The following is a 24012-nucleotide window of genomic DNA, read 5'->3' on the forward strand; positions in this document are numbered from 1 at the left end:
ACCACCAAAGCAATATTTAATTTATTGAACAAAATTCTCCAAGCTGGCCAGGAGGGTGAAAATTCATTGGCAATATTCTGTGATTTATCGAAAGCTTTTGATACCATGAACCACAGAATTCTACTCGGAAAGTTGGAAAAATATGGAATAAGGGGTCCAATCCACAGTTGGCTGAAATCCTTCCTTGAAAATAGGGTACAAATAGTCAAAATCCAAAATGGCGAGACTTACACCTTTTCTGAAGAGAAAATAATAGACAAAGGAGTCCCCCAAGGTTCCATACTTGGACCTTTATTGTTTATTCTCTATGTTAACGATTTGTCATCTTACATTAATGCACTTCTAACCCAGTTTGCAGATGATACAACTATGTTTTTAAAAGGTGGTAGCTGGGACACACTGCTTAAAAAAACAGAACATGTTCTCAAAAACTTAATCTGCTGGTTTAATGCAAATTGCATGAGCTTAAACTTGGAAAAAACAGTAACAGTGCCTTTCAATGTAACCCCCAAGGAGGCAGACCTGGTAGCAGAAACTCTCTCAACTCTACCTAATGTCTCTTGTGCTGCAAAGTTCTTAGGGGTTGATGTTCAATGCAATTTAAAATGGGATGTATACATCACTAAATTAACCAGTCGTTTGTCATCTATAAACTTTTTACTCTTTCAGCTACGCCAAATTATAAATCAAAAAACTCTCAGACTTGCATATTTTGGACTATTCCACTCCACAATGGCCTATGGGGTAGTTTTTTGGGGAGGTAATGCATCTTATGTCAAGCAAATACTCACACTACAAAAACGTGCGATAAGAACAATTTATAAACTACCTCTAAGACAAACATGCAGACCCACCTTTGTTGATAATAAAATTCTCACTACAATATCACAATATATTCTGGACATATCTCTCATGGTTTATACTGGGGTTATAACCTTTCCAAAAATTACCCATCCATACAGTACCAGATCACGAGGTAACCTCCGAACTCCCCACCACCGCACAAAACTTCTCCAGAGTAGCACTGTATCATCTGCTGCAAAAGTATATAATCGGATTCCAGGAAGTGTAAAAAACCAGCCAACTGCAAAAAAATTCAAACATGTCTTGAAAGAATGGCTGATAACTAGGGCTTATTATACCCTGGAAGAATATCTCAGCTCCCCGGATCAATAAGAGTTCAAATTTTTTGAAATAACCTGGAGTAGATTTTATGTACCCATAGTTTTAAATCTTCATCTTTTATGTTTTAATCAAGTTTTTTTACCCTATATTTTAATCTGAAATTTGTATTCTATGTACTTACATGCTTAACTTGATACGATGGCAGCAATGCTGCCGCATGTATCACAAATAAAGAATTTGAATTTTTCTAAAATTGTATTTTCGACCATTTTTACGTAAATTTAGTCATTTACCTATTTAGAGCGGGAAAATAGCGAAAAAAGCAGGGGCAAAAAAGAAAAAATTAGCACATACACTTTTTCTTCGTTTAGATGGACCCTCCGAATTACCAGAAAAAAACCCACCCACCCCTGAAACTAATTTTTTTAGGGTGCTAAAACCGGTTCCGATTCACGTGTTTTGCGATCAACTCCGCAAATTAATATTTACCAGAAAAACTTGATTTTTTTGTACCCCCTCCCTCCACCAACACCTGTGCAGGGTTGAAGAACAATCAATGGTGGTTTAATTAGAAGTTTTTGAAAAACCGTGAATAGTCGAGTGATACATATATCGAATGGCATGTTTTCAAGGTTACTGAGTACGAATATGAACTTATTTTTTGGGCCAAGCCCCTCAATGTCTCTCTGTGCCCCAAAAACAGGGCCAAAATGTTGAAAAATCGAGTGACGTATTGAATGGTATGTTTTCGAGGTCACCAGGTACGAATAAGAACTTATTTTCTGGATCCGACCCCTCAAAGCCCCGCTGTGCTTCAAAAAAGGGTCCAAAATTTTGAAAAATCGTGAATAGTCGAGTGATATATCGAATGGCATGTTTTCAAGGTTACTGAGTAGATACGAATAGAAACTCATTTTTTGGATCCGACCCCTCAAAGCCCCTCTGTGCTCCAAAAAGGGGGCCAAAAATCAATGTCCCTCTGTGCCCCAAAAAGAGGGCCAAAATTTTGAAAAATTGTGAAAAGTCGAGTGACATGTTGAATGGAATGTTTTCGAGGTTACCAGGCACGAGTAAGAACTTATTTTCTGGATCCAACCCCTCAAAGCCCCTCTGTGCTACAAAAAAGGGTCCAAAATTTTGAAAAATCGTGAATAGTCGAGTGATACATCGAATGGTATGTTTTTGAGGTCGCTGAGTACGAATATGAACTTATTTTTTGGGCCAAGCCCCTCAATGTCCCTCTGTGCCCCAAAAAGACGGCCAAAATTTTGAAAAATCGTGAAAAGTCGAGTGACGTATTGAATGGTATGTTTTCGAGGTCACCAGGTACGAATAAGAACTTATTTTCGGGATCGGACCCCTCAAAGCCCCTCTGTGCTCCAAAAAGGGGGCAAAAATTTTGAAAAATCGAGAAAAATCGAGTGATATATCGAATGGCATGTTTTCGAGGTAGCTGAGTACGAATATGAATTTATTTTTTGAGACCAGCTCCGTAAAGCTTCTAACTGCTTCAAAAAAGGGCCAAATTTTTTAAAAATTGATATCGAAATTGCTATTTTTATTGTTGAATTTGGAAATTTTTTCAGTACTTATGCAATTTTATCAACATTCAACATTCTAGGAATTTTCGCCATTTTTCATAAAATTGTAAGAAATTTCTACATCAAATTTTGCAAATTGGCAATTGATTTCAGAAAGTTTTGTCAATATTTTGATAGTTTATGCAGCTTTACTTAATTTTGATAAAAAACGATATTTTACACATGATTGATGATATTTTATCATTTTTTTTTTTGGATTTTCAACTGCTTTAATACTTAATTCTGAAAATGAATTGGTTTTTAAAAAATTGTATTCTGTAATTTTAAACAGTAATAGGTAGTTGAACTTATGATTTATGAAATTCACTACTGAGTGTCTTATTTTTTACGATGAAATTCTTCAAATTTGAATTATTTGCGAATATTTGAAAAAAATCACGGATCATTCTCATAAAACAATTTTTATTTTATTGTAGCTCGTTTTTTAAAATTCTTTCCCCATCATAATTCTGTTACCGCCACAATAAAACACGAAATCTCATCATTTCATCCATCAAAAGTAATCTCGTGATGGAATTTCGCCCCCTGCTTCTCTTCCTTCACATCAAATTAATCAACTCAACGAGTAAAAACCCAACACAATAAACCCATAACAGCATTTAAAGCTGGAAAAAAATGCACTTTCAACGTTCGTTGTGCTTTCAGGTCTTTTACTCTGTTCGACTACAGGGTGACATTGTTTTCTTTCTTATTCTTATACGACATGTACGTCTACGTATATCGTACGCACTATAAAATATATAAAACTCGCTATAAAGTCTTATCAACACACAAAAGAACCGGCTCGCAAAATCCATTTATTTTTATTCTCGACAACAAATTCTCCGGTAATTTTTTCGGCTTGAGACGCAAACCGAGTCTTCGTCATCCATTTGACGACGCGGTATGGCGCAGTTCGAGTTAATTTACGGACGCGAATACGTGAAAAATGTGGTTTTACAAAATAAACGCGCTTAGTTTACTATGGAACACATAACACATACGATAAATGTAGCTTTTTCTTTTAATATCTTTAAAGAGCTTTCGCTATATACTGGCGTCTTTGCCTTTGCATCACGTGAACGTGCACCGATGCGGAGTCGAGTTCGCTGTGCGAGAAATACTCGTACTTACGACTCGTAAGAGATAAATAAGAAATCGATCCCGCTGACTTGGATAATGCTTCAATTATGCGCTGTAAAATGCACTCCAAGTCCTCTCGGTACGAGTAATAATAGGTTTTACCCGCTCGCTGGAATTTTTCTCGCATCTAAATGGATATAAATTAGGTTTAGAGCAGGCCATGAAGTCGGGTTTTATTTTATTTAGCTGCCGGAATGGCTCTCGTATCGTACTACTACGTGTCTATTTGTTGATACATATACTATAATGGAAACTATATAGCGCGAGAAATACAGGTGTTGAAGTGTTGAGAAATTTTTTAAAAGCTTCCTGAAAGAAAATCGTTATTTTTGATCCCGGTTTGCTGAATCGTCTGTGTCATTCGCTTAGATGGAAATGTCGTTGGTGGGTTTTTTGTATTGTTGAGCGAGATGGTAGAGGTTGTGTACAGTGGTGTGAAAATTATTAGACTAGCGCAATTTTTCGCTGCTAGATAGACAGATTTTTGGGAAAATACGTACTATTTTTTTGTGCATTTTTAAAATCTAATTTTTCAAGATTCTTTTGCGAATTTCGCGAAAACAAAATAAGATAGCACAATTCTGTTAACGGGAGGAGATCCGCAACTAAATTCCGGTCATTTTGGTGTCCCATTTATTGAATTTTGGTTGAAATTGAGAAATCAGCAATAGAAAAACATGTTTTTTTGACTTTTCTGTAACTCCAAATTCCAGTATGAATGATGGCGCATTTCGAAAATACAGCTTCATTTTGAAAACCAATGGCCAATCAGCATTAGCTAAGGTCCATAGATGTCCATTTAATCGGAATCCGTGTTTAATTACTTCCAGATTTAGAAATTTATAATTATTTATTACTGAAAAACTGATTTTTTCCAAATTTGTAAAATTTCAGTTTATAACTCGAAAATTTTTTTATAAAGTAAATGAATGCTTCCAAACCAAAAAAAAGTGTTCCTTGTGGTCCATGATATAGTATAAAAAATTCAAAATCAGTTTATTTCATTAAATAGTACGTATTTTCCCAAAAATCTGTCTATGTAGCAGCGAAAAATTGCGCTAGTCTAATAATTTTCACACCACTGTATACTTAGATCAACAGCTTGGAATAATTTCCTTCATGTTTTTCGCATAAAGTGTCTTGGTTCAGTTTTTGGGAAACCGGTAAAAGTCGAGAAATTTGGAAATTTCTTCAACAAAACCAAGGAATTATTGTGAAAATAGACCTCTAAATGATCTTTTCACGAGCTCCTTTCAGTGCTGGTCAGGTTTAGTAAAATTAGCTCCATCGCTGGATTTTTGAAAAATTTCAACTACCCCGAACCGAATTTCGCCATTCCAGTTATTTTGGAGCCTTCATAGTGATTTTCAATTCCTCCAGAATTTTACCAGAAAGAGTGAAAATCAATTTGAGCAGCAAAAAATGTCTTGTGCCTCAATCTCGACCTGTTCAAAGATTTTATCCACATTTGAGCCGATTTCCAGGCAAAAAATTCAAACAATCAAAATTTTTCTAATGGTAGGCAAATTATTTATGAATTTATCTTTCCTAAAACTAACCCTCCGAATCAGTATTTTACCATTTTATGCAGCCTGCGTTTTGCACGATGTTTGATTTCCTCAATTTCTTCAAAATATTTGAAAATTTATTCATTTGCGGCTTGTAGAGTGAATTTTTAATTTTCAAAAAGTCGTCTGAAATCGAAAAATTAATTTAGCCAGATGAAACTTTATTGCCATAGTTCTCACTTTTTGCAAAAAATTGACAAAAGCTCTCGCTTTCGAGCAAAGTTGCTAAAAAATTTCACGTTTTTCCAAAAATTCCAAAAAGTCTCCCTTCTTTAATAAAATTGTCCAAAAGTTAAGCTTTCTTGTTGGCAACAATCTGGTACAAATCAGCAAAATTTGATGCAAAAATTTTCCTACAATTAACAAAAAATAGTAAAAATTCATAAAAACTTGAAAAAATTGCACAAGTACTGAAAAAATTTTCAAATTCAACAATAAAACTAGCAAAGATCGTAAAATATTCACAAATGAAGGAAAATTGGCCCAGAAATGTGAAAAATTAGTATAAAAATGATCGATATCATATGTATGTAGGTACCTAATGTTGCAAAATTGATAGAAAGTTGGCAAAAATGGTCTAAAAAAACAGAAATTTTGATAAAAAGTGTTATAAATTGTGCAAAAGTTGATAAAATGTCCGAAAATGAAAAAAAAAAAAAAACACTGAAAAAAAGTATAAGATCCACACCAAAATAGAAAACCTGAGGTGAAAATTTTTTTTAAAAATTCTGAATTCAAATATTAAAAAAATTGTTAAAATCGAAAATATTTCCCAAATTGAACCACTTGCACCAAAATGGCAAATTTGACACAAGAATTATTGAAAGTGTTGAAAAAAATTTCCAAAATCAAACTAAAATATTTTTACTTAAAACAAAGCAAAGCACACACAAAAACAAATTTTGAATATTCAAAATTAAAAAAAAAGAAGTTAATAAAAATTACTTTCTGTTCTTTCTGACCTGTTGAAGTCATATTTCATTTTACCGCTTCAAATAATATTTAACCCCTCTGTCAACTTTCTTTCCCTAGAAAAAATAGCACAAATTACAAATTCCAAATGTCAAATTTCTGAATGGACCAGACAGAATTTTTTTCAATTTTGGATGCTTCAAAGGTTAGGGGGAAAAGGGAGTTGAAATTCTTCATTCAAAATTCTGAAAAAAGTAGACAAAATAAAAAATTCAACTGATTTTAAAATGGGAAAAAAGCAAGGGTTTTTTTGAAAATTTTGCCAAAAAATCTGGATTTTGATCAGAAAATGTTTTTTAAATATTTTAAAGGGAGAGGAGAGGTGGTCAAAATATACACAAGTCAAAGTTTTTGCAACTTATTTTCAAAATGAACTACATAGAAAAAAGTGAAAAAACAAAATTCAAAATTTTGAAAAAAATGAAAAAATTTGAAAATTTGAAAGATTTTTATTGGCAATTTTGGGTTTTTGGCGACGAAGTAAAAATTTTTGTAATTTCAGGCAGAAAGTGAGACTGACAAATTTTAGAAAAAGAGATGGCTTTTTAGAGCAATTTCTGGCAATAGAAAGCGACACATTAGCACAATGTTTGGAAACAAGTGGAATTGGGTCATTCCATGTCAACTCAACCAAAAAAAGGCGATTTTGAAAGTCATGTCTTTCGATTTCGCTCAAATTATTTTTACAATATCTACCCACCCAGTAAGTAATAATACCGCAATCAATTTGGTCCCAGCCCCCTCAGGGGGCGGGTGGAGGGGGGGCTTCCATTATTTTCACATTGTCTCGAGGTACTCAACTTAAGCAGCCCAGTCCTCCAAAACTATGATACTTTGATCAAAACTGATTTCACAGTTCGAAAGAGCATTGCATTTAGAACTTTTTAAGCATTTATGAAATTTTCAAAAGTTGAAAGTTGAACTTTCAAATTGAAAGTTCAAATTTCAAAATGGCGCTGTAAGTGGGAGCTACCATTTAAAATTTTGAAAAAATTTCCATAGATGTACATTTTGATACTTTTTCGAAATATTTAAGTTTCGAGATAGGACTCTTGACGTAGGGGGAGCACCCCCACCCCCAATTTTGGGTGAAACTTTCAAAAGAAAATCTGGGGCATGTGATATATCGAATTGTATGTTTTCGGCAACGCTGAACACGAATATGACGTCAGATTTTTGATAGGACCTCATCCAGGGCCCCCAGAACCTCCTCAAAGGGGGTAAAAATTCAAAAAAGTGTTTTGTTCGTGTGACACATGAAATAGTATGTTTTTGGTGACGCTGAACACGGATATGACGTCAGATTTGTGATTGGACCCCATCCACGGCCCCAAACAATTTTTTTGGACTTTTACCTATTGGGGGAGGTTCTGGGGGCCATGGGTGGAGTCGATTCAGAAAACTAAGAATTAGTAGCAATTTTGCTAAAAAGCGAGAAAAGAAAGACATTGACAATTTTAGCAAAAATCAAGACTGTTTGCAAGGTGCCTTAACTTAGACTGAATCGAAAAAATGAAAAAGGATAACATTGTGATGACTTTTAAACGACCTTTTTTTTAAAAAAAATTACGTAGGTTTCAAATTTAATAATATTTTTCGCGCTAAAAATCGAAAAAAAAATTCAGAAGCATCGAAATTTTAAACGGGGGGGAAAGGAAAATTTCAAATAAAAATCAATTTACTTCCCCAGACATTTTTACGCATATAAAATTCTTGTTTAAAATACAACCTACACTCATTTCGAAAAATCTGTGCTTTTCTCGCATTCAATTTTTATAGAATATTATAATCGAATTTCTCTCCACACGACTCAATTTTTTAAAAACATCGACCGCAAGGGAAACCTCGTTCATTCGAAACAATGTCGTTTTCGTTATCAAACTATACACGAACAATGCTCGAGTACTCGCGATTTATAAACCAAGTGACGTGTACGGTTCATATTATCGAAATATCGACTTGTTTGTCAAAATTTTTTACAACGATATCGAATTTATTCAATAGCTTTTTCCTTTCCTCTCCTCTCATCTCCTATCGTGCTATTAAATTGTAAATTCATCAGTAGCTAGCAAGGTATATATACATACGTTTAATCGCGTGATAATTACACAAGGCTGATTCGTGCATAAGTGTGCGTGTACATTTTGCTTCCACGTATCACGTACCTACTATTTTCAATTGCACAAAATGGAATATTTTTTTTCAAAAACTAACGACCACATATACGTGACTTTGACCACCACGAGTCAATTATTTAACCACATAACCGTATGAAAAACGCGAAGGAGAGTCCACCACAAAAAAAAAATCGTCTATTTCTGAAACTAAAATCTAAATTTCAGTCACCCATATAAAAAGCAGAGCTTTTAAAAAATTAAACGATGATAGGGGAGAGGGGCTCACGTCGTACCGAATCCTCCTCAACTCCGAATGACATTTTCACAGATTTTAAAAGCTTCAGGTGTCGCAAATCACTCCTCAAAACATGCTCTAAAAAGTAAATCAAATCGAGCTTTATAAAACTTGACGTAAAATTACCCAATAACAGCTATGGGATTTGGTGGAACCAGAGTAAATTCGAATGTCTCTTTGGTTTTATTTTTCTACAAGCTACTAAGACGGTTGTTTTTCCTCCAGCCCTTCTCCTCCTCCACTACTAAATGGAACTCGAATACTACATCATATCATCGTGTTGGTGTAATCTTTTGCGAAATTCTTCTTTCAATTTGATTTCAACCACGCCTGATAATATACTCGTAGCTTTTAAATTTAATTTGCCAAAATTACATTTTTGCCACATCGTCGCATAAACGTCTCCTTACCCTAATATGTATGTGAGTGTAATCGACACCATCGATTCCAATATAACATATTATTTTTAAGCTCCCCCCTATCCCTTCACCCCTGACTTTAAACCACTTCGCTCCGCATCGACTAAGTAAATCGAGCCGAGCACCTGAACACGCTGGAATTAAATTTAATTCAGAGATCGTCGTTCGCGTCGAATTAAAGATGGAGAAAAAAAAATTCATATTTCGCCCGAGGTGAAAAATAAAGACTCGTGGAATTTGTCGACTCGTCGGTTCTTCTTTGCTTTTTGCACGCGTAATATCAACACAAAGATGCGAGAAAAAATACACCAGGTTATCCACGGAGAAAGGTGAGTAAGTAGAAATACTTTACGTTCGAATAACTTTAAGCGATACGATGAGATACGGGTTCGAGGCGTAATTTTTTTCCCATTTATTAAAATTTTTCACCTTTTTTTTTTCTCGAGCGTATAAAATGACATTAGATAGAAATATTTCGCGGAGTTTTGTTTCACAGGGCAAAAAAAAAAGTGTTGGGAGAAAAACCTGCTGCAGATAAAAAGTTGCAGGAAATTACAAGCGACATAATTTTTCCCCCGCGACGAGTCTGTAGTAATAATATAGACATAATACGGAGTTTAATCTGAGCACGAGATGGTTCCCTCGATGCTCTTCTCTTAGCCTGTGTGCTAAGACTATAATCCGAGGTACGATTTTTTCAAGTGTAATGGCGGATAATTGAAGCGAGATAATGAAATGAGATTGTCGAGTGGTTAAATATCGAGAAGCAAACGCCGACCAAGCGAATAGTGCCGAAATGCTAATCCACAACGTACTCGTATCTCGTAGTCTCGTAGTCTCATACACGTATATGTGTTTGGGATTTACGCCTGCCAAAGTTGAAAGTTCCAAGACAACCGTCGCCAACGCGAAAAGACGCTGGAAAGGGAAAGGGGGCGGGAATTTCATTTTTTTTTAGCACGTATTACGAGCAGATACAGTCGAGAAGAAATTTTTGGTCATGAATTTTAACACAAATGTCTGAATTCTGACTCTATTGAACGGAAGGGAGGGGGTTATGGAGGCCTTCGCAGAATATAAATTAAAAACCAAGGTCATATTCGTGTTCAACGCTACCAAAAACAAGCCAATCAATATTATCATATGCCTCAATTCTATTATTTCACATTTTGAGCCTGATTTGGGAGGAGAAGTGGGGGCAAAAGCGCCCTTCAGAGGTTCTCAATTAAAAAACCAAGGTCATATTCGAGTCCAGCACTATCGAAAACGTGTCAATCCACGTATTACATGCCCCAGACTTTTTTTAAAATTTGTACCCAAATTTGGTAGGGGGGGGGGTGAGGTGACAGAAACCTTAGAAGGGGCTTGATAAAAAAACCAAGGTCATATTCGTGTTCAGCACCACCAAAAACATGCTATTCAATATGTCACATGCCCCAATTTTTTTTGACATTTTGACCCCAATTGAGGAGGGATGGGAGTCGAAGCGTCCTTATAAGGGTCTCAATCAAAAAACTAAGGTCATATTCGAGTTCAGCACTATCGAAAACGTGTCAATCCACATATTACATGCCCCAGTTTTTTTTTTGAAATTTGTACCCAAATTTGGGAAGGGGGAATGAGGTCACAGCAACCCTACAAGGGACTCGATCAAAAAACCAAGGTCATATTCGTGTTCAGCACCACCAAAAACATGCCATTCAATATGTCACATGCCCCAATTTTTTTGACATTTTGACCCAAATTGAAGAGGGGTGGGGGTAAAAGCGCCCTTAAAAGGGTCTCAATTGAAAAACTAAGGTCATATTCGAGTCCAGCACTTTCGAAAACAAGCCAATCCACATATCACATGCCCCAATTTTTTTTTTTTGAAATTTGCACCCAAATTTGGTAAGAGGGGGAGAGGGGACAACAACCTTAGAAGGGGCTCGATCAAAAAACTAAGGTCATATTCGTGTTCAACACCATCAAAAACTTGTCATTCAATATACCTATCAGATTTTTTCGACATTTTGACGCGAATTGCGAAGTGGTCTAGTTTTTCTCTCACCAAGCTCTTAAAACTCTTAAAAGAGTCCTTTCTGAAGATGGCATACTTCAAAATAGCACTAAGAGTTACGTGTTGGTAGTAATTTTCGATCGAAAGCTCGCACTTACAGCACTATTTTAACACTTAAACTTGAATAAAAAAGTTCAACTTGCAACTTTTGAAAATTTATTAGAGATTTTGGGACCAGGCAGTAGCCATGATCGAATTTGAAATACCCCCCCCCTCCCCACAACTGTATTGACCTTTTTAAATTATTATTACATAAAAAATAACGATAGTAAAAAAAATCGTATTAAAAAATTTAGAAATTTTGGCACTTCGGGTTTTGAACGAACTTTTTTCTACCTCCCTCGCATAAAAACCCAATGGGATTAATAATAATGGTGAGAATAAACTGCGTGGAATAACACGAAACTCTCATTAAAATATTTTCCAACGAATACCGTAATTTTTCTCATCAAAAATTGCACGAAGTTTTCAAGGAAATCCTAACAATGATGTTATACTTTTACAAGATTTTCCAGGGGTTCGAAAACATTTTTATTTTGTTGATGAATTTCATTAAAATGACCTTAGAAGAAACATTTTCACAAAAAAAATTCTTGAATGTTTTTTTTTTGTGAAAGGGAAAGACATTGAAAATATTTACTTCCAGTCGTCCTAAAACATCCTCAGACACTGAGTAGTTTAACGAATAAATTGCAAAAAAAAAGAAAAGTAGCTCGAGTTACCAACAAAGTTCAAGAAAAAATTCGTAATGTAGGAGAAAAAATAATTTAAAAAGCCAGAACGTAAGATAAATTGCGAGTAGAATTAAAAAAAATATGCATAAAATAATTCCAAATCAAAATCTAATTACCTACTTACGAGCATTTCAAAGTTGAAAAAAAACAGGTCTTTTTGACAATACCAGCTGGTAAAAGAATGATTCCTTTTCCAAATATTTGTCTGAGAAACGAGACAATTTAGCATCTTATTGGCAATAAAATAAGAATTTTTGGCAAAAAAATGACGATTTTCTGTAATTTTTGACAAGAAATTAACTTTTTCAGAAATTTTTATCCAACAGATGAGATTTTTCGACAATTTATGACGTTTTTAGCAATTTGAAAATAAAACTAGATTTTTTGTCAATTTTTAACAAGAAACAAGTGTTTAGAAATTTTTGGAAAAAAATTTTGACCTTTTCAAATTTTCCTGCAAATGAGTGACGATTTTAAGCATTTTTTGAGAAAAAAAATTCAGGCAACTTGTAGCAAAAAAATGAGATTTATCAACAACTTTTGGCATTTCCAGGTTAAAGCGTTAGATTAATTGTAGCAATTTAGTAAAAAGCGATAATTTTAATTTTTGTCTAGTTTTGGTAAAAAGCAAAACTTTTTGGACTAATTGTGATTTTTTGTTAAAAAAAGTGGTACTTTTTTTTTGAAAAATGTTGGTAATTTTGACAATTTTCGCGAAGATTTTCTACAAATTTTCGCAACAAAACGAAACTTTCGAGCAATTTTTGAAAAAAAAGTGAGGTATTAATTGGAATTTTTTACAACCAAGCGAACATTTTTTGCAATTTTTGGCAGAAAATAACTCTTTTTGGTAATTTTGACAAATGCTAAGACTTGAGGCTATTTTTGACAGGTTTTATCAACAATTTTTTCTAAGAAGTGGAGCCAAGACTTGGAAAAATTAAATTATGGAATTTTCGTCAATTTTTGCCAAAAAATTTTGACCTATTCGAATTTTTCTGCAAATGATCGACAATTTTCAGTATTTTTTAAGAAAAAAAATCCAGGCAAATTGCCTGGATTTTCAACAACTTTTGGCATTTCCAGGTAAAAACGCGAGATTTTGTAGCAATTTGGTAAAAACCAAGAACTTTTGTCAAGTTTTAGCAAAAAACTCAACTTTTTGGCATGATTGCAATTTTGGTCAAAAAAGTGACTTTTTTTTTAAAAAAATGTTGGCGCAATTTTGACAATTTTTGCGAAGTTTTTTGGCAAATTTTCGTAACAAAACGAGACTTGAGCAAATTTTGAAAAAAAAAGTGAGATATGAGTATTTGGAATTTTTTACAAACAAGCGACAATTTTTTGCAATTTTTGGCAAGAAATAACTTTTTTTGGCGAATTTGACGAATGCTGAGGCTTTGGACTATTTTTGACAGGGTTTATCAACATTTTTTTTTTTTTTCAAAAAGTAGGGACAAGACTCGAAAAAATTGAATTTTTGAAAATTTTGAAAAAGTAACCAAAAGTTACTGGAAAAGTAATCGAGTATATGAACCCTAAATTTGAGGTTGAAAATTTTGAAAAATTCAATATGATTACATTAAACTGATTTATTCGATTTAAATCTTGAAATTTGGGGAAAATGAAAAAAATGTTGGCTGATTGAAAGTTGAGCAATGTTGAATAAATTCTCATAATTTTTTTCAAACCTTTATAAAAGCTCAAGTCCGTATTCATTAATATTTTTTAGGGATCGCTTGGCTAAATGGTGAATATTTATTCAAATTTTCAAGTAAACGAATGAAAATTTCATAAGTACTTTAAAAAAAATAATAAATCGATTCTTCAGAGTCCTATCTCGCAATTTGTTAATTGAAAATGAATTTAATTTATTTTCAAAAATCTGAAAAAATTGCTTAAAAAATTCAACACTTAGCAAAATGATCCCTAAGTAACGTTTATGAATTCGGTCCCCAGTTTTTTTTATTAAATGTGGATTCCCCCCCACCCCAAAAAATGTTCATTCTGAAAAGACTACTGAATTTAGAAGGTGAATTCGTGATATAAATTTTTAAATGCTTTGAAGTCTGATTTTCGGAATCCAATTAAAATTCCGAATTTCAAATTTTTTGATATAATATTTTGTTCGCTATAAAAACAGCCCAACATCCAAAATAAAAATTTCAAAAATTTGAAACAGATTTTTAAACATTTTATTTTTTAACCAAACTCCTGTCTGAATCTCAAATTACAAAATAAAATTTTCTCAAAATTGAAAACCCTCGCGACACCTCATCGGTCACATTTTTTTGGACAAAATTACTGAAAAAAGGGGAATGAAATGCTGCGCTTTGGAGCAATAAATTCTTCTTGAGTGGGGCTTGAAAAAATCTTCGGATGATAAAATTTCATTTTCAATAGTCTCAAACTTGAACTTTGGTTTACATCTGCACTTTTTTTTACTTCGCTTCAAAAATCTATATAATTTACTGTTTTCAAGAAATCCACAATCAACTCTATTAATAATTGAGATCGCATATTATTTCTCGAGCTTTTTTAATATTACTCTTTTTACACATATAACTCCACCTCCTCCTCTCTCCAATTCATCATTACTCAAATTCAGATTCATAAATAAAGGAATATTGCAGCTCTCAAAAAAGTACACAATAAGTTTTGAAATTATCACCACTTTATGACACAAAAAAGATCAAAAATGTTTCCAAGCCCCCCCTCCCTTCTTCTTTCCGCCTCATATGTCGAAGGATTCATAACAGACAGCTGTTCACAAATAATATAATTACTTATATTCCCGGTACGTAATTCAAGTTCGCAGCTTTTCTGGCGGAATTTCGCGAAGAATGCTCATAAAATGTCAAGATCATAATTAAATATCAACATTTCAACGTTTAACGACATGCACACGAGACCTTTAACTCGAAAAGAGTCGAATAGAAGAATGAGGAAGGATCATACATCGTCGGTTCGAATACGATAATCATGCAGAGTAATATCATAACCTCTCGAGCTCGCTCGCTGCTCATGAGATTATGTAAAATTAAATTCATTTAAATCGGTTTTAAAAACAAATTAGGTATAGGTACGAATTTCAATACGTATTATAACAAAAACAATCGCTTACCGCTGAACCACATAATAAACATCATCCTCTTATTGATCTGATGTTCTCGGAATTTATTACACAGCACGGCCAAAGGATAAATATTGCAAGCTCTTCCGATCAGGCACAGTACAATACTCCAAATGACCAAGCCCGGTTCGAATCTATGCCTGAAGCTGAACAATGCCAATCCAAGATACGCGAATACGCAAGTTTCGGCGATGAATGACAACGTTCGCATGGTCTGCTGCATTGTGATTTGCGTGACGGTGGACAGATTGAAATGGGTGTAATGAGACATAACAATACCGTTGAATAATATCGCCATAATTCCTAAAACACCAGCATAAAAAAAAAACAAAAAAACAACCACGTTAAATTCAATTCATTCGAGTCACAGATAAAAGAAAAAAAAAGATTAGAGAGGTCAATTAACTCTCTAGTCTCTATACAGTTTGCAATTCGGATACATTACCTGATAAGTGTATTCCTTCGGCGAGAGCGTAAGGTGCATAGGTGAAAACCAACATCATACCGAACTCTAACGAAGGATGTTTACGTAAATCGACGTATTTCAGGAGTAAAGCGCTGGTCAACGCGAACAATACTCCGATTCCGGCCGAACAGAAGAACGTGGTGAAAAATTGACTTATACCGGTCATTACAGCTTCGGAGGTAGACATAGTTGGGTTATTTGATTGTAATATAGATGTCGTGAGGACAATCGCGATAGCGTCGTTTAGAATACTCTCGCCGAAAACCAACATATTCAAGACCGGATCTACGTCCAAAGCGTGAAATATAGCCACAGTGGCGACCGGATCGACAGCCGAGATCAACGAACCGAACGCAAAACTTTCGACGAAGCTGAGCTTGTAAGACATTTCAGCCAAACCGAGTACGTAGAGACCGGCACCGATAACCACAGCTGAGATCGTAGTACCGAGTATGGCGAATACCAGAATCGAACCGATATTCTGGAAGAAGTTACCTTTATGCAGATTGTAACCGGATTCGAAAATGATCGGCGGTAGTAGTACGAGGAAAAAAGCTGTCGGCGAGAATGCTTCTTCCTTACGCCAATTAGCTATATTCTGATCCGACATAAGGTTCAATATTAGACCGATTAAACCGCCCAGAAATACGATAGCTATGCTTTCGGGTAAATACTGGAAATGCGTCAAAAGCATCAAATGTATTAGCAGTATACCGAGAGCTAAAACGCATAATACGAAGAATATTGCGATCGAACTGGTACGTTCTTCTTCGGCTGATCCTTTCTCCGGAAGAACGGGTTCACCTGGTACGGTAACCTCGGTCGATGTAGCATTTGAGGTCTCGTTGGTGGCAGCATTTGTAGCATTAACGACGGTGACCGGTGACTCTTCTACGGTCGTCGTAGCGTTCTCAGCTTCGGTACCATTTTTCGATACGGTTTCATTCAACGCAGAAGAAGATGTATTAGTAATGCTAGAGTTGGTATCGACGACTGGAGCTGGCGACAGTGATGGTTTACTTGTGCTGGTGGAGCTGTTATCAGCTGTAGTTTTAGTATCGATGATGTTTTTACCATCTTCGGCTTTAATCGTTATCTTAGGATCGGCAGTGATGACATCTGCTGTGTTCGTTGAATAGATCAGGAACACGAGATGAATTGAGAATACTGCGATGATTTGGTAAGATTTCATCTCGACGAGTTTATCGTATCAAATAGTTTCCCATATCAACCTTGTCCACCGCATTGGTAATAAAAAATACGTAAAGCTGTGGAAAATACACCGAAATTAGATGACCGCCAATTTAACGGTGATGAGTAACGAATGGAATTACTTACTTAGTTATAATTAAACGTTGAAAATGTCACTCGATGTGAACTACATAAACACCCTCGTGAATTATCATATTACAAAATACATCGCGAATATTTTATCGTCCAAATTCACATACGACGTCCTTCATCATTTACCTTGTAGCTAACAACTGAAACACAAGAGTAGACTACATAAACAAGTTTGAAGGGGAAGCGAACCTTGGAGGAGACGCGATCGATTGTAGTTCGCTGAGTCGACGCTGCAGCGCTGTTTACATATTTGTGTGAGGGGCAGTGGTCGTATTTACGTGTAATTAGGTGGTAATAACGAATTTTTGTGATTATTTGAAACACGTTGTTTAAATAGAATTACGCGGGCTATTTGAGATACATTATGTTGGTCGTGTTTTAACCACAGTTATTTTGATTCTTCATTCTTCATTCAATTTACAACAAATAATAATTTTAAAAATTTTCATTTTCAATTTTTCACGTCTCACTGACTCACTGTCAGTCAGTCTGTCACTCGTCTGAATACCTTAATATTTGAAATAGGCAAGTAAATTAAAATTTGAATACATATTATATGTATTTGAATTTTAAAATTTAAATGGGTAATTCTCAAAAAAAAGGTCAATTTTGATGTGCATAATTTTGAAAAACAAAAATCATTTTTTTGGAAAATTTCAAGTGGGAATCATTTGTATAGGTGTCCCAGATCTCTTTTCTAGTGTTGGGCTCAATTCAATCCCCCCTTTGTGGACCCCGGCCCCCTAAAACAGCGATAATTAGGATTCAACCCTCATCGATGTGTAATAATATGTCGATTGATATGTTTTCGAGGTCGTAGAATTCGAATCTGGAGTTATTTTTTATGTACAGGTGGAGGGGGAGGCGTGGAGAGGGGGAAAATGTCAAATTTTGCTTATATGTATTATCGTGTAATATGTCAATTTATGTTTTTCAGGCCGCAAAGTTCGAATCTGGACTTATTTTTATGGTAGAGGTAGAGGTGAGGTGTGGGGAGGGAGAAAATGTCAAATTTTGCTTGTTTTATCGTGTAATATGTCGACTAGCGCGATAAAAGTACAGCTGTCTGAAATTTGGCCAAGTCGAAGGACAAATGGGCGCTGGACAAGCCGAAGGACAATCTCAACGTTTTTTCGTTTCTAGCCTTACCTACTGGACATTATTCGATTTTTAACACGTAATAAATGTGTACTTATCATGTAGAATAACTTCCCTTTCTCAATTATCGTTTTTGGCGGGTTCATCAGGGTAAATAAAAAGGCAAGCCGAAGGACACCAATTTTGCGAAATATCATATTTTCAGAGACAAGTACGATCAGAACGAGCCATTGCGTAGGTTATGAGAATAACATTGCGGGGTAACATTTTTATGAAGACAGTGAACCAGTGCAGCCACTCACCAGAAAAAAATATTGGATTGGGAAGCTACCAAAAATAATTGAAAATTGCTCTAAAATTTGCGCAAAAAGTGTGTGACAGTTTTCAAATGTGAAATGTGAGCTTCCTATGGACTTATTCCAATTGCAATTTGCACAATAATGGACCTTCGTGTTCTATGATAATGAGAACGAGCCAATTTTTCCCCAAAAAAATGAAGTTCATGACACTTTATAACATTCATTTTCAAAAACATGGTGTGTGACAGCCAAGTCGAAGGACATTTGGGGTATAAAATCGAATGTACACCAATGAAAGGAGGGGCTAAAAATTTCAATACCATATGTGAAATGTGTGGGGGATGATCCTTGAATGGACCAAAAAATAAATAAAAAATTTCATGCTAAAACCTTTGAGAAATTTGCCACGTACACGATTTTTACCTTTTTTTGAGAATCACCCAAATACATAATTAATTTCAAATAATTCTGTGTTTTATTTTTTAGTGTTGAAAACAGGGCTAGTGAGTGGTGAACTGGTGACCGAAACGATCGTTTTGTTCCGTTCCGTTCATGAACAAATCACTTCGCATTTTTACTGTTCTGTTCCGTTTTGCTCATCATTTTTTTGTTCCGTTCTGTTTTGTTCCGTTCCGTTCCGTTCCATTTATTCTGTTCTGTTCTGTTATGTTCTGTTCCGTTCCGTTCCGTTCCGTTTCAACAAGGGGGGGTATCCTACCTGGCAGAAATTTTTTTGAACTAGACAAAGCTACGAGTAGATCGAATCATCGAATGAACAATTACCATGCAAAATTTGACACCATCCAAAATTCTGAAAATTTCAAGAACTGAAGTGCATTTTTGTTTCTCATTTTTAGATGAATTTTTTAAACTCAAATTTGGTCCCAAAATGAGAAAAAAAATCAAAATTTTACAAAATTCTGAAAATTTGTCTAGAAAACCAAAATTTGGAATGTGCTACTTATAGGTAATCTTGTCCCGCCGAATCAATTGAAATGATTTTCAGTCATTTTAAGCAATTCTGCATTTTCTGCAACCTTCCAGCAGATTATTGACCTTTTGAGAATCGAAATTTCCACTAAATTTTACCAAATGAAGATGGAATTTGAAAAGCTGAAATTTACACTATCCCCCCATTGCAACCTGCTGAGTTGAGTAAGTTGGCTGATATTGTAGGTAATTTGTTCTGTTCTGTTCTGTTCTGTTCTGTTCTGTTCCGTTCCGTTCCGTTCCATTTTTTTTTCTGTTTTGTTCTGTTCTGTTCTGTTTAAGAACACTTCGTTATCTTATTTGTTCTGTTCCGTTCCACCAGCCGGTGCTGGTACTGCTGGTTCTCATTTATTTATTTTATTCTCAAGAAACTAGAAAGACCTTTCACTTTGAAAGTTTTAAAACGAGTGGTTCCAGTGATTCTGGTTCCCAAAAGGTTTTTGGTTTTCATTGTATCAAACTATCAAACTATCACCTATCACTAATTCACTATCAATTTCAAAGCCAAAATAACCTCAAACGTTTTGATTTTTTTTTTTTCAATTTTTCCATTTTTTTTTTTTTTTTTTTTTTTCAGTTTAGTTAGAGCCGTTAGACGGTTAGAGGATGCCTTCAGTACTTGGACATCGTCGCATTTAGGCCATTAGAAAAATTCAAAGTTCATTTTTGTCAAATACAGAAGGCAGAAATTCCATAGCTCGTATTCCTATTCCATTTTTTTTTTTTTTTTTTTTTTTTTTTTCATGATAACCAAAAACTTTTGGAAAAATCACCAAAAATCAGTGATGGAAAACTGAAACTGGAAGCTGGAACTAAAGCTGAAACTGGTTAAAAACTGAAACTGAAATGAAGAAATTGAAACTAAAACCACTGATGGCAAAACTTTTGCATTACAATTTCAGTTTCAACTATTCAGCTTTCGTTTTGCTCATTTCAGTTTCAGTTTCAGTTTTTTCCAGTTTCAGTTTTAGTTCCACTTTTTCCCCATCAAATTCGTAATAGGTATTTTGGAAATTTATTGGAAACCATGAATTACCAAAAATCAGTTCCAGTTTTGCTCATTTCAGTTGTAGTTTCAATAATTAATTCTTCATTTCAGTTAAAATTTTTAACAAGTTTCAGTTTTGGTTCAAGTTTCAATATTGAAACCGAAAAAAGCAAAACTGAAATTCATCTAAGTTGTAAGTACACGTTTTCTCAAAATTTCAAAAATAGGTACATAATATTACGAATTTGATGGAAAAAAAATAAGCGGAACTAAAACTGAAACATAAATGAAGAAACTGGAAAAAGCAAAACTGAAACTAAAAACTGAGAACTGAAACTGAAATATAAAAGTTTTTCCATTACTGCCAAAAATTGAAGGGCTTCGTGGAAAAGTGGCCTAGGTCAATTTTTTTTCACTGATTATTACAAGTTGAAATGGACTTGACATTTTTTTCTATAAGCAAATATTTTCCAATTCGTTTTTTTTTTTTTTTTTTCATGGAAGAACACTTCAATATCAACGTTACAAAACATTTTAATAAGTACTTACAGGAAATAGTGAAACAAAAAAAACTTGATTAAGACTTTGAAAATTTCAGAAAAAATTTAGGACTTCTTGGAAAATTTATTTGCAAAAAACAGAAGATACTTCGAGACAATTATTGTCAAAAAAGTTGAATTATTACATTTCAACTCTTTAATAAAGACTTTGACAGTTCAGCAATAACTACGCGTAAACACGACTTTCCAGCAATTACCTATGGTCGAAAAAGAAAGACTTCTCTGTAAAATTTTGATAAAACAGCTAGAATTTTTGACCAAGAAGTATAAAGCAAGGATTTTCAGCATTTTATGGCAAAAAGCGAGACTTTGGCAATTTTGACGAAAAGTCGAGCTGTTTGTCAATTTTTAGAAAAAAGCGAAACTTTTGGACAATTTGTGAAAAAAAGGGTGAAACTTTTTGACAATTTGTTACTAAGTGGCGAAAGTTTTAAGCAATTTTTGGGGAAAAAAAACGAGGATTTTCTTTTTTGCCACTGTGACAATACCTATGTAGGTAAAACCTTTGCTTTTTTAGTAGAAAACAATACTGCGACAATTTTAACATGAGGCAAGACTTTATTATCAATTTTTGGTTAAGAAGCGAAAATTTTAAGTTAATTTTAGCAAAAAAATTAAGCCTATTGAAAATTTGTGATGAAAAATTGAAAATTTTTGGTGATTTTTGACCAAAAGCTGGATTGGAAATTTTAGCAAAAATCAAGTCTTTTTGAAATTTCTGGCCGAGTAGTGCGACTTTTTTGAAGTTTTCGTCGAAAAAACGAGACCTACCTATATTTGAAATTTGTTGGTTAAAAGGAAACTTTTTCAGTGATGTTCAATGAGTTCTTAGTAACTACTTCCAAATATTAATTTCCTATCATTTTTTCACTGATTTTTTACTAGAGATTTTTAAGCCAAAAATTTACTAGTGATTTTTCAATCTTTTCATTTATTTTTTTTTTACTAATTTTTCACTGATTTCCTGGTTCTTATCACGGTTCTAGATGGAGACGAACTTGGAGCTTCGAAAGCTTGAGCTACACAAACATATTAAGAACACCTTTTGAGAATGTTTACAAGTTCAACAATATGCACACGACTACACGTACAATAAATTCAATCAAATGACTCATCAATCCACAGAAATGTTTAAAGCATAGGTATGTTATATGTTCATTGGCACGTATGCATTTGTGTGTTTTTCACGCACGTCAAGAAATCGTAGGTGTATATAGGTGTAATAAATGTAGGTGTCTGGGGAACGTCGACCATTAACATACATTGAACACAATTTTTATTCAGTTTTAGTGCGGCTCGTAAGATACGAGTGTACCTATACCTTCAGTGATGAATTTTCCAAGGTTTTTTGTGCTCTGTGTTTTTCATACCGTCTGTTACTTCGCTTTGGTAGCTGAAGTAAAATCATCTCCTCAAGGTAGGTGGGTAATGAATGATGACATTTTCACAAAGAATTCATTCTTGAGCTTTTAGCTTGAATCTTATTAATCCCTGATTGATACCCTACCTATTTCAAATTTCCATTCAATATTTTCACAACTTTCTAATTTTTACAGCTTTAATTTTCAATCATGGAACTCAGAAATTACAGCAACAAAATGGGCAAGACGAAAAGGAGAAATGTGAATCTTGTCTAACTGCTTGCCCAGCCATATCAGAATCCCAAAAGGTCATTGATGAACGTGTTTCTATCTCTGGAAGTGGAATTTACATATATTCAATTCACGAAAATAAATATGTCCACTTGATAGAAACTGACATTTGCAAAGAACCATACAAACCAACGATGCTTTTTAATACTTCTTCAAATTTGTACGAGACTGGCTACGAGGTAGGTCAAGTTTGATAAAAACTTCAATTGGTGTGATCATGATTCAAAATTTAAAAAAAAAATGGTCTAAGAACCTTCAGTATGAATAATTTTGCACCTCTTCGCACGTATGTATTACAGTTCTTCTATGACGTAGAATTACCTGGATTGAAATGTGGAAAATATGACCAATTTCATAGAGTAAAACTTTGTTCTTCTTCGATATCAAATGTAGGAACCTCTTCATTGTGATATTTTACCAATGCTGAATTATTATCTTGAGCAGGTTTTCAACCACCATAGAACGAATTCAAAACCATTCTTGGATGAGGAAGCGATCAAGGTACAGAGAATAGGAGTTGAGGAAAATACCAAATTCGAAGTCATCACGTCATCGCCAGTGTCAAATCTAAAATGGGTAGGTAATTTGTTAAAGGAATATTGCGTGTTATAAATAGGTAGGTACATAAGATTCTTCCAATTTCGAATATTAACCCTTTTCATGATTACCTGCGATTATAGAGATTTTACTGGATGTTAGAAAATATGTTTCTAACTTATGTATCATCGCGATCGCGAAATAACAACACAAACAGGGGCTTAAACGCCTTTATTAAATTGATAAACATCGCGCCACTTGTACACAGAAAACACACACACGAATACGTACATAACATACTGGAGAACTGGTCTCCGTGAACATTCTACACAACGCATATACAGATCGTCGGAGAATATAGGCGTGGCCTACTCCAGTGTAGCCACGATCTAACACTCCCCCTATTCTCCGATGATGTACAATTTAAAAAAAAAATTTTGAAAAAGAAAAATTCATAAATCGCACCACACAGAAGCCCCGCCACAGTAAAGCCAAAACACTGTGACTATTTATATTCGCATCACTCTGTTTACATAGAATAGAATTTTGAGACACATCACATAATCTTTTTCTCACCAACAATCATTTCATTTTAGATCAAGTTCATCTTCAGTTAGATCGATATCCAGGTAACATTCCACATTTAAATCGTGTGTATCTGAAACTTACAACAAAAGCATTAGAAATCAAATAACCGATAGGAGCTCATCTCTTAAGATAGAAAAACGAGGTATAGGTAGCGGTTTTGTGCAGATATCCGCCAACTGCTCTTCTGAAGTCACTTTCTCTACTCTCACCTCTCCAAATTTCACACACTCTCTTACCAGTTGAGCTTCAGTTTCTATCACATGTTTCAATTTCGGCTTACTTGTTACAGTAGTGCATTTCACCGCTGAATCACTATCACAATATGCAACCACTGGATATAAATAT

The 24012-nt window shown here is 34.4% G+C and overlaps 1 protein-coding gene across 2 annotated transcripts in view; it reads right to left on the reverse strand.

Moving 5' to 3' along the window:
• Nhe1 (Na[+]/H[+] hydrogen exchanger 1) overlaps positions 1–17121 on the reverse strand; it is a 52129-nt gene extending 35008 nt beyond the window's left edge. Inside the window, exons 1-3 of one of the 2 annotated variants that reach the window (XM_065368050.1) lie at positions 16950–17121; positions 15591–16879; positions 15137–15448 (exon numbers count right to left, since the gene is read on the reverse strand). In XM_065368050.1, the coding sequence (XP_065224122.1) occupies positions 15137–15448; positions 15591–16803 (1525 nt within the window). In that variant the 5' untranslated portion in view covers positions 16804–16879; positions 16950–17121. The remainder of the gene's footprint in view (positions 1–15136; positions 15449–15590; positions 16880–16949) is intronic. The other variant, XM_065368049.1, reaches the window with a different exon arrangement.
• Between the last annotated feature and the right edge of the window lie 6891 nt (positions 17122–24012).

Source organism: Planococcus citri, chromosome 5, assembly GCF_950023065.1.
Source record: "Planococcus citri chromosome 5, ihPlaCitr1.1, whole genome shotgun sequence".
Taxonomy (NCBI): domain Eukaryota; kingdom Metazoa; phylum Arthropoda; class Insecta; order Hemiptera; family Pseudococcidae; genus Planococcus; species Planococcus citri.